Source organism: Dermacentor albipictus, chromosome 3 (assembly GCF_038994185.2).
Source record: "Dermacentor albipictus isolate Rhodes 1998 colony chromosome 3, USDA_Dalb.pri_finalv2, whole genome shotgun sequence".
Lineage (NCBI taxonomy): Eukaryota > Metazoa > Arthropoda > Arachnida > Ixodida > Ixodidae > Dermacentor > Dermacentor albipictus.
In genome coordinates, this window is record NC_091823.1 from 179,207,586 (window position 1) to 179,219,947 (window position 12,362).

The 12,362-nt window shown below is 46.9% G+C and overlaps 1 protein-coding gene across 2 annotated transcripts in view; it reads left to right on the forward strand.

Moving 5' to 3' along the window:
- Positions 1-12,362, forward strand: part of LOC135899893 (CRISP/Allergen/PR-1-like) — a 232,784-nt gene that overhangs the window by 63,834 nt on the left and 156,588 nt on the right. For both annotated transcript variants that reach the window (XM_070536296.1, XM_065429286.2), the window contains exon 2: positions 10,166-10,461. In XM_070536296.1, coding sequence (XP_070392397.1) covers positions 10,183-10,461 — 279 coding nt within the window. In that variant the 5' untranslated portion in view covers positions 10,166-10,182. The remainder of the gene's footprint in view (positions 1-10,165; positions 10,462-12,362) is intronic.

The following is a 12,362-nucleotide window of genomic DNA, read 5'->3' on the forward strand; positions in this document are numbered from 1 at the left end:
ACGCGCGGCGACGGAGGAAGCAGCAGCGGCTTACGTATGTGATGCAAGCTCAACGTTCGCGCCAAGCTCAAAGCGCGCCAACACGTTCCCGATCTCGCCTGAGATCAGCTTCAGACGCCCGGCTGCGCGGCGGCGGGAGGAACGAGTAGGCAAGGAGAACGGACTTGCATCAGTGGAAAGAGTACGAAACACGTCATCTTTCCAGAAGCCGTAGCAGGCGCGCACTTTCGCGTACCGTTTCCAGGAAGGGGCGCGTAGAGAGAGCTCCCCAATCACGCACCGGAAGTTGCTTTTTAGCCGTTAAGTTTAAAAGAGCGCACTCTGCTGGCTATTGCACGCTCGGGCGCCTTAACATAACGCGCCTCATGTTTACCTGTGCGCGCCTGACACCGTGCTGCTTAATTAAGTTAAAACACGTTGACGGGATACTTGGTTTAAATCCACGATAAAATCTGTAAGCGCTACTAAACAAGGACGTAGAAAAAGAAGCAGACACACAATGACAGCGCTGTCTCCGTGTGTCTGCTTCTCTCTACGTCCTCGTTGAGTCACCTCAGGCATTCTATCATTCTTAATTTAGTTAGTAAGCGAATGGTTGCAAGTTAAATGGTTGCAAGGAATGGTTGCAGGCAGATAAAACTATCATTGGTTCGTACAGCTATTTACTAATGTGCTATCGCAATCGGTGCTTCGCCTTTTGGGCGGAACGGCGAATATTTTTCTCCTTACGTTTCTTCAGCTGTGTCCCGCTGATATGATATGGGCTGCGGACTACGCAAGTAGGATGACTTCTAAGGCCTGCGTTGCAAGAAATATGAAAAAAATCAAACGCAAGAAACGCAGGCGTCCAGACAGCGTGTTGCAAGTGCAAAGTTTCATTGCTGTGACGCTAGTATCGCCGCGATAGTTCCATTGCATAAGGCGCGCTGCTCGATTAGCAATACGCTGTAAGTTCTTTTCTTGCTTTAGCACAACTCAGTTTGAGCATGGAGGATAAAAGGCCGACCGGTGACAGGATTAGCGCTCATCCTGTCACCTGCCTGTCCTTTTACTTCCATACTGAAACCATAGAGAACAACATGAACAGGAGCGGACACTGCCATAAAACCGCGATCGTCCATACCCGTGCAAAAGAAGTTATTGAGAAGGCATTGAACTTTTGTTGATCAATGTTGAGTTTTTTATTGAGGAATTATTGACAGTTTGTTGGAGAATTGTTGGGCTGAGTGTTGAGGACTCTTGAATATTAACCAATGAAATTTAATTGAAACACCATTGGGTACCTCAATGTTGAATAATTTTAAGTTACCCTTGAAAGTCCATTGTGCTTAGACGGCCCGTTGTGTTTGTTTTGTTGAATGATTGTAGAGTTACCATTAATTCTCCGTTGAACTGACGTTGTGATAGTTCTGTTGACCTGTTGTTGAATTAATATTGCCACAGCATTGAAAAGCACATTGTGGCACAGTTGAGATGGCAATGAGATTTCAGAAGTCGCCATTGAAATATGATTGACGTTTCGTTGGGCTAGTATATTTTTATTCATATATTGAAATTGCTTTGCTGTTCACACTTGCATGCCCCGGTGCCTGCTCATAACACAAACGAGATCAAAGGAGAGACTGATCAACTTGAAGTACCTTTATTTACACTAAAGATGCGTGCATGTGAAACATTCTTACAGTACATAAGGCACCACTGCATCGAACCTGGAGACATAGGCTAGTACCTACAGCACTCTAGCAGTGTAAATACATCTGAAAAAACCTATACATATGAATTCAATCAAAAAGATCATTGCGGTCTTCACTTTAACTTAAGTTTATGACTAGAAGGCAAAGCGACTCAAAAGGCAGTGCTTAAGCATGCCCTTGTAACAACCAACTTTGAACACATGAACACTTGAAGCTGCTTGCGTGTGAATACACAAAATACATCTGAATTATGTTACATTAAATGTTTCGTACTCAAACACATCACAGGAAGAGCTACAGCTGACTGTGAGAAGGCAAAATAACAGACTTGAAACAAATGACTTCACGTAAATATATGCAAGCTTTATCACGTCTTTCACCGCAATTAAAACAACAGAGTTGAGAGCTTGCTAGTGAACCAGCCACATATCAACGGGTGTCTCTTGCACGACGCCAAGGTGTCTCTGGCGTAGAACACTTTAGCACCTGGGAATTTTCTGCATGCGTGACCTGTGGGAAGGGAATGCGGACAGAAAGTGAGATTATGCGGGTTAAGAATCCGCCACACAAATGCACATAACTACGCACGAAATAGAAGTACACAATCTACTGGCAAGCAAAAATTTGCGTCTCTGTACGAGTGCCGTCGAGACAAGGAAGAAATGGGTTGCTATGGTAAATGTTAGCTAAAACACGCACAGCGATGTTTCGCAGCGGGGAAAAATATTCCCGGCTCTCTCGCAGAACCAAAGACCACGCGACAGTGCATAGCCGATACCAAGCAGATATGGAATCTTAAGGAAGAAGTCCAGCAGAAGGAATGACCTAAAGATACGCCAAGAGCGATGCGAGCGTGAGCGTGCCTGTACGAGTGAGAATATGTACCGCTTCTTTAAAGCTCGCCGCTCCGGCGTGGCTCCGATCACCACGCGCGATTTGTGTGCAGAACGTCGCGTACACGCCCTTGCGCGTTTTGCGCGGTAGCCTCCGCGCAGTGAGCTAGCTTCATGCACGCGTCATTCTTCACCGCGCAAACGGTACACGAGTGCGACGCTCAGCTCGAGGCGACAACGCACCGATTGGCGCTACTTTCGCTTCTGGAAGCAATGCACATTCGGATCGGTCCAACTCAAAGAGGCTGCAGAGAACGGTGGCATGTTTCGGTTATCGCCTATTAAAATTGTACAGTACGCCTTCAACGGCAACCGCCGCGCTAGATAAAGATGCTTACTGCGGTAGTTTTGGCGGTGATAGGCGATAAGGTGAGCCCGTCGGCGGCTGTGGTTTTTGCCGACGTCGTCACCACTCTCTGTTCATTTGCGCTGTGTATCCGTGTACAGTCACCGCGCGGAAGCTGCGACTTATCGGTTGGCCGCTCTCCGCAAATCCCAAAGAGGCGAAATATATTTCGCGGTGCGCTGCATCATCAGCCGCAACCTAAATCGAGGCGCGCTTAACCGCTACGGCACAAAAGGTGATCACACTAACCGTATGGTATACGATGAGCCACTACGAAAAAAAAATAATTCTGATGTTCCACATGCCAAACCAACGATCTGATTATGACGCACGTCGTAGTTGGGGACTCCGTATTAATTTTGACTTCCCGGAAATTTTTACGTGCATACAATGCACAATGCACGAGCGTTCTTGCATTCCGCTCGTTTGCGATGCGGCCGCTGCAGGGATCGTATCCACGACCTCGAGCCCCAAATTGCCACGGCGGCCGCCATAGTTACGAAATGTGTAAGCGTGAAGTGCAACGCTGCCTTCCGGTACGAGTGTGGTACAAGCGCAGCACAGCTGCACACCTGACGCTCAATTATTTGTCGCGGTTCTCCTATAAGCTCGTAGTCCCTGCCTAAATACCTTGAAAGGCAGCGCGCCTCTCACGTATCGGAATGCGATAACAAGCGCTTAGACAGCCCACGTGAGCCCCCATGAAAGATGACGTGGCCACTGTACAAAATTATCACTGCACAGAGAAGCCGATCCTTATGTTCCAATAGTGTTCTGTCATACAAATGAAGGAAACGGCATTAGAAAGCAACAAATGAAGGAATACAATTTTACGCACATGGGGCGCCGCTGCCTCTTCGCCTACCATTGTATGAAACGAAGTGACGGAGGCAGCGAGAGTTATATCGCACGCATTTGCTCTGGGGCATGCGGTTTGCTAGAAGAAAGTGAACGGTGTGCTTAACATCTCACGCTCGTCAATGTCAAAATATAGAAAAAGGCTACGTGCCCAAGAAAACGAGATTACTTACCTATCTTCATAAGTGCGGCTGCGACTGTTTCGGGGTGCCTTCTCTCCAACAGGCATCATGGCCTCTGCCGCCCAACTCATCAAAACAACCAGGCTCACGCATCAGTAGAAGGCTAGTAGCTGGGTGAGCCAACCACTTCAACGGATAAACGTCCCACTTATCGTCGTTAAAGCATTTCACTAAAATGAGCGTCATGATGTCCGAAAAGAAACAAATACTTTCATCAAGAAGCACGAGGCGCGATCCACCGCACAACTGCAACCGAATAACTGAGTCCGAAAGCATTTCACAGCTTCACTATCGTATTCAGTTATACAAACCTTTCAAACACAACATAACGGCACTTAAAAACCGCCAATCAATTAGCAATATTTTTTCATCAACTAACCTTTATAAGTCTTGAAGAACAACCTAATTCGTAGCGTAAACAATAAATACGACGACCAAAAAGGCGACTACGAAACTAGCGGTAACCGTGTGTATTGTTGCAAAAGTGTGCGCAAAACCAAGCTCGGTTGCAACCGCTTGCGCGCACACATACACACCCGAACGCTACCTTGACGTTTGTCGCGCCACCTAGAAATAAAGATTACTACTAGTTCTGCTATTTCTATAAAAGTAAACCTTCTAAAATAGTTTGTAATGCCTTTGCAGATGACGAGGTGACAAGTAAGGCATGATAAGAGTCCGTCACCTGTATTTCTTTCATTTCCCTTTGGTGTTCTTAACTGAACATACGAGACCTGCAGGCTAGGGAGATGAGACGGCGACAGTTCGGCGAGGCTCAAATAAATCGCGTGCTTCTTTCAAGGCGAGAGACGGGAGCAGCCGCAGATACAGCGATTAGCTGTGATACTGTTGCGGCCGTTGCTGAATCTGAAGCTCTTTGAAGTCAATGGTTATAGCGGCTGCGCGCTGCGATCTCAAAGCGCGTTCTTTGATCTCTAGTACCACGCACATTGGATAAAAAATCTATATTTGCTTTGCGGACAGAGGGTACATCGTAGGAAATTCGAAGACCTCACCCGTGTATGTTTGCAGCGTGTGCGCGCTTGCATCATACGGTTCCCACAGCGCGTCCGATGCTCGAAGGTAGCGTCGTCGCCTGTCGGCACCTGTCTTATCGCCGGCCGCGCTGCCGCCGTGTCTACTTTTGGGGAACTCCACATGCGCGTAGTCACCGTGTTTGCAAGTGAATTTGGCATTCTTCTGCTCCCCGAAACGTGCTCATTTTGGATCGTACTAATGGTTATGTCATCTAGTGTATGTTAAAACGACGATGGCATTTGTAGAGCGGCGAAGAAATAAATTGTTATGAATTTTGGCGGTCATGAATCTAGTCTAACGTTGCAGTTTTTACGTAGCGAAAATGGCTACGAAAGTGGGGCGGTCCCGGAGATAGGCGCTTCAAAGCGACAGCACCAGGAAGTGGCACGCGGCGCACGCGCCAAGCATTTCAGAGCTTACTGGCTTTCGAATGAGAGGAGTATGCGCGCGCTCATGGCCTATTGGTTAGAGTACCGGGCTCGACGGCCGACCTTCGATTCCACCCCATCGGTCATACATTATTTTCTTTTAATGAAATCGAGGCGAAAGAAGAACCTACCTGCCGCAAAGTGACAGGAATGAGGTTGGAACGCATCGAAATAAATGTTTGGAATGTCTTCATATGCGAGTCCTAATTGTTGTATACTGGACTCAACTGCTACACAACAAAAAACAGCTAGAAAAATCAACACAAATTACCCAATAAATTGTTTATTGAGAACACTCAACAGTAACATTGTTGTGCAAGGGTTGAGTGAACTCAATTGCTCTTGAAAATTTGTTGAAGTCCGTTGTTTCAACAATTCCCCAACAATATATCAATGGTTAATCAACAGTCATTTTTGTACGGGATAGAGCCCAGCGCCCGAATTGACTGTAGCGCAGCAAGCAGATGGGAATAACACCTTCCGGTTTCGGTTTTGGGCACATGCGTTTTGAACGCCAGCTGGCACGCGCTACGTCGGCTGCGCTACTCAGCGCGTTTTTTTTTTTATTTTTTTTTATTCTGCTGCTGCTGCTCAGTCGCGCGCAGTCTTAGCGTGGGATTGTTTTATTAAAATGATTTCGAACGATCTTTACAAGCCTCTATCGAATTTTTGTCACGTGAAAATTCATAAAGAAAACCGAAACGCCTTGTAAATGACGAAATATTTATATCGTTCTATACAAATGCTCGTTCTGCGCTTTTTGTGCGTTCATCCATCGTTGGATCACTAGGTAAGCAGCAATAGTTCCTGTACGAAGCTCCATGGAACGGCATCAGCGGAAAAAAAGAGTACAAGCATGTCATTTTTTGTATTTAGAACTTATAGAAACACTGGGTGTAGAGAAGAACATGCGAAAGTGGCGACTCGATGACATCACAAACAAAAGTATTTCGCTTTCACATACGTGGCGTCGAAAAAACCCGACTCATTCCAAGCCGGACTATAAATCATGAAGAAAACATCTGATTTTGAAGCACTCCCCGATTCCCAGGCATTATTCCCTGCACTTTAGAGCACAAATGCACGGGCCACTGCACGTTTCTAAAACAACTTGGCCTCAGCTGACGCGACAGCACGCTACATACACAGCTAAACCATGCTAGACGCCCGCAGAATGATTTCTACTCGCACTCAAGACATATGCGTCGGTGGAAAGCCCGTTTTAAGTCTTCCAAAAGACAGTCCAACAGACAGAAAGTCGTCCAAAAGGCAGTTCTTGTTTTTTGAGCTCATCGGCGTTACCTTTTGCGCGTTCTGCCTGCGCAAGCAACACACTCCAGTATTATCACCCTTCGCAATCGCTCGTGCCGTCTCCGACAAGCGTGAGTAACGAAAGAAGGTACATGCTGTGAAGCCGTATAGAAAGCGGGGTCGCAAACTTGTCTCACGAAGATTCAGTACACGCCAAACTAACCGTCACGACGGCCCGCTTGCTTTATTGCTGACTGCTTCCCAATCCCAAGTGCGGCGAGCGTCCCTCAAAAGCACCGCAAAAAGTTGCGAAATAATTACAATAATGTTTTGGGTGAGAGAATGCGTCACGATCTTGTCCGAGTAAGGTTCAGTACACGCGAAACTAACTGTGGCACATGGCCGAGCTACTTTTCTCTAACTGCGCCATAACGCCGGGTGCGGCCACTGTGTTTTAAAGGTACCCCAAGAAGTAACTAAATTAGTTACAATAATGTTCGGGGTCAGAAAAAGCGACAACACTTGTCCCAATAAGATTCAGTACACGCGAAACTGCGTCCCACAGCCGAGGTGCTTTTCGCTAATTGCGTCACAAAGCCGGGTGCGCAGAGCGTGCCCAAGAACTACCGAGTTAAGTTGAGACTCATAGAAAGCGTCGCAAACATCTGCCAGTACGAGTCATTAAGTCAAATTAATTACGCCATGACTGCCGAGCTGTTTTGCGCTAACTGCGTCACAAGTCTCGGTTCCGTGCCGTAAAAGCCAAAATTGCTTGAAATGCGTCGCAGACTGTCGAACAATATTTCTCACCTTGCCGTAGTCCAATAGTGCAGTGGTGCCGTGTCGAAGTACAGGAGAAACGCAAGAATACGCCGGGAACCCAACAGACGTGCTACACCTAAAGCAGACGGGTCGTCGAACGGGTGAACTTCACACGCGCAACCGGCCCCGCTGACTTCGGTCGCGCCAGTCTGGCGCATGACGCATGCATCTGTCGCGCTCGGCGTGCCGTTAGCTTGTTGCTATGGGTGATGCAAGACAAGTAGGTCGCAAAGTATACGTTCATTTACAAGCAAAACTTTTTAGTTTTAGTGGGAAAGAATAAAAAAAAAACTAAACGTTATCAGTAAGTTCATTTCGCACACTTTTTCCGATGCTCGCGCCCACTAAAGGATGAGAATATTAGTATCCGTGACCCTGTTCCGAGTTTTCGCCGAGTGTAATCTCTTGTTGAATTTCTTTCTGAATGCTCAAACAGACTCGCGCTAAAGCAAGGCAAGACGCGCCACCTCCCCCACTGACTTGTGAACGCTGTGAGTTGGCCGTGCGGTTTCACTGAAAAGGGTGCCGTGTTACGCGCGCATATTCGAGAGGGTGGCGTGGAGCAAGTTTCGAACCAAGAACATCTGCATGCTGTTCGCATTCCTAGCAGCTCTGGCAAGATGATGCTGCCAGCTGGGAGTGTTATAGAAATAAACACCCATATACAATGCACTTTGATTCATTTAATGTCATACACCACGTGGCACCCCGTTCCGAAATGTTTTGAATGTATTGTAAGATATCGCTGTCGTTCGGTTTCCTCATTGAGCCCTAAACAACACAATCATCCGCATACAATCGCAGACTCGATTGTATCTATTTAGGTATATTTTGAGGAAAATAATAAAAAATAATGGGGCTCAAGCAGACCCCCGCGGCACCTCAGACGTAGCTGGAATTGCTGATAATGCACCACTGCTGCGTGCCTACAATTTGAGCCGAGATGTTCATCAAGTTTCCAAGGATGCTTCTTTTTTTTAATCTAAGAACACGCACTTAGCAGGCATACTTTCATATAATGCATTAGATCACTCAAAAATATATTCTGCAAGCCGAGCATGACACGAAAATGCCACAGGAAAGTCACATATTTATTTATTTATTTATTTATTTATTTATTTATTTATTTATTTATTTATTTATTTATTTATTTATTTATTTCAGGAGTACTGCTGGCCTCTCATGAGGGGCTTTAAGCAGAAATGGTTACAAATATGAGGAACAATACATTGAATACAAGGTGGGAAGCTTGAGCAGCCTGTAATAGCTCTCAATTTAAGAAACCACGAACAGCGTGTCATTTGCGAAACCTTAGCATTCAGCTCTAACAACGGGAAACCATTTGCAAGAAATGTAAACTGATTGATCTTAGAGATAAGTTGAACATTAAGTGACAGAAAACAAAAGCTTACATGTACACGACGAGTAGCAAACGGTTTTACAACACATATCCTGTCAAAAAAACATTGAAATGAGGTGTGTAAAAATGCTTAACAGTGGAAGACGCATCAGAAAACATGCGTGCAATCACGTGGAAGAGCAGGCTGAGAAAAAAAATCCAGAGAGGGCAGTTGATGTACCGCGCGAATTTATACAATTTCTTTAAGTAATTTTAGCAATGAATCAGTCGCAGGCAACTGCAGTAGCAGGAAATACATTCTATTCCCTAATGGGCCGGGGAAAATATTAATTTCGAAGCGCTTCAGATTCGCAGTAGTAATTTTTGAGCTCCTTAACGCGGCTAGACCTAGTTTATCGACGACTGAGAGGCTTTGTGTACGTGGGCGTGTCTATGCGTGTTCTGGGGGAAAAAATTACGTAGGCTCAAGTGCTTTAATAGCTACTATACACTTTATGTTCCATTATTTTCGAAGCACCACACAACATAGAAATCTAATGGTTTTATCGAACTGCATTTGTTTATCATCGCCATGTTCTCGGACTACATAAGGAAATTTCCATTCGTATAGCAAGGCCCCCTAACTCAGTGCTTTAACATACAATGCGTAAAGAGATTGTTCAAAAATCAATCGCATACTTTTAGCACCAGCTTTGGTATGACATCAGGCTCTGTCGCTATAGTACCTAGGGTGCAGAGAAAGTGAAGGGCATCGTTTACTGATAGAGTGACATCGTGCATTTGATCAGAAATTGCGGCTGAGGCTGGCCATACGAAATTGCACTTTTGCGAAGTGCTGGGAAAAGCGGACATAAAGTAGTCATTGAAAGCCGTGGCGTTTAGTTCATAATTGGTTATAGTGTCGTTTTCAGACGCGATATACGGTGTTGCAACCTTTTCTTTCCTGCTGTTCGCCGCAGCTTTCTACATCATGATATTATTGGCTTGTAGCTTTGCATTTAATTTAAAGAAATTGAATTTCTTTTGTCTAGTTCTTCCATTACAAATCCCCTGTAGGGGAAATATTTCTTGAAGGATAACTAAGCTTTTAATACATGGTAAGGATATTTGATATTTTGACATGTTAAGGCTCTATACTTCCATAAGAATAAGCACAAGGTAAGAAAAGCTTATTTTTTCTTCGCGTCTAAGGTAAGCACACTCCCCACATTTGTTGCGGCCCCATGAATAAAAACAGCCAGGTTTAAACACCTTCTTCGCCTTTGCTTAAAGGCCTTCTTCCCGACTCTGCAGCTGACGTCCTTGGCCTCATGTCGAGCCATTTTGTTTCGACGCTGGTGCTGCTGCTGTCATCGCCGCACTCACTGGAGCGGTGCCGCGCCGAGTGCAGACCCGAGTACCGGAAGCTGTCCGAGGCCGGCGTCACGCACACGGCATGCAAGGCACCCAACCTGCGCTGCCGCATCCTCGAGCGGGGCCTGAGAGGCGGCGAGGCCGAGGAGATCCTGCGATTGCACAATACCTATCGCAGTCAGATGGCACTAGGCTTGGTGCCAGGATTCAAGCCAGCCGCCAACATGCACCAGTTGGTGAGCTATGTACTCCTCGCGTAATAACCTTAATGGAATCCTCTGCCGGGAGAAAGCCGCTCCCGAAGCTTTCCGATTACACGTGCTGTTCTCCGTGGACTAACGCCCATGTCTCCCCGTAGATTCCCCTCACTACCTTTGAGAAACGCCCCTCTTCCCAGCTGCCACTCATCGCACAACGTCGTCTAACGATGCATTCTATTTTACAACGAAGCTGTTAGCCTCTAGTTGGTTTGAATTTTCTGTGTCCACGTCCGTCAGCAAAGGTGTGGGCTGATACCGGCGTCAGTACAGGGACAGGAGCAGTGTCTGGTGCCCCGTAACGCAGGGTCTTCAAACAGTCAGCAAAGTGAAGCGCACAGTGCATACATTCTTTGGAATCACTCATGCAGCATACGGAACAATGAAGAACGATTTCAATGAAGGTCGAGTGCAAAACAATCATGCGAATCACATAATTGGTCATAAGGCGCTCCTGTAACAATGCGAAGCACGTTGCGCTTCCCGCATATGTTTGCCAGTACAGATTACTGTTGCCCAAGCTACCCCGCAGACGGCAGCTTGCGACGTGGGGAGTAACGTCCCTAGCCTTTCGTATACAAAAGAACCAGCCTAGCAACTTATTCCAATGTTGCCGCAACACCGCCAGAATTACCATTACTCTCTTTACTACCCTTACTCTATGTTATCACTACTAGCATTACTCTAAACCAATAAAGCATTGCATAACACCCTCAGCAGTCGTAGTTGTGGTTTTCAACAACTTCACTGGAGATCCACTTTCACCAGGCCAAGATGGAGAGCCAAATGTTTTCCATTCTTTTAGCCCTTCGTCATTGGCTTTGACGCCTCTACACTTTCGTTAACACGGCGATTCCCCATCCCTGTGACAGATAGGGAAAGAATAGAAAAAAAATAAAGTTGATCGCTCTTTCATAGGTATCGGTAGAACATGAAAGTGAAACGTGTTTGCACATAAACAGTTACATGTTTCCTCCATAAACTCGCGGTCCGCTGCAGCGAATGGGGCAACACTTGCGGGTCGGCGACCACGTTGCAAGGTTGCTTGGCGCGCGGCTTCCTGTTGGCCAGCGGCGTCCTGCTACCGAGTCGCTTCAATGAAGGTACGAGCATTTTCGCCGGCTCCGTACACTCTTAAGCAAAACTGCACCCTTTTGCCACATAACGATAATCGTCATCTGTCTTGTCCGCATTTCCTTTCTTCAACGCGGCGTGCCCGATACTTCCCAGTAACGAACCGCATGCGAGTTATCAACATGACATAGTATTCCCGACAGGAAAGTAGCGGACGCGGCGTTTTCAAGAAAGGAAAAGCAAGCAAGGCAGTGATGATAATCGTTGTGCGGCTCATATACACCCCAAAGGATGTACTTTTGTCTAAGAGTGAAGCGTATTGGGCAGCCAGTTGCGACGCGCTCAGCTTCAGGAATGCGCGTGGCCGAGTCCGGCCTCGGAGTCTCGGCCAATCCGGTGGCAGATGTAATTGGCGCAATCCATCAGGAGGGCGGGAAAGCAAATCCACGTGCCTGCTACGACCTCCTATATCGGCGCGTGCGGGCGTGCGCCGGTCCAGGAAGCCGCGCCCTTTCGTCCCTCAACTCTTCTCCCCTTGCCATCTCCGTCAGCTTCTTCACCGTCGACTGTATCCGCGCGCGCCCGCCGGCCCGGCGCCAGCTTAGCCCGCTGCATGACATTTCATGTTTCGTTATCTGCTGTTATCGGGAAGCGTGCCCTGCTGTGCGTTGACCGGCGTTGGGAGTTTCGTCAGTTTCGTGATCCCCGATTGCTGTGTGCTTGTTCTCCGCGATGTTTCACAAGTTTCACGACTCGCAACGCTCGTGCATCGTGCAGTGGCGCCCGAATGCCTCCAAAAGAAGCCC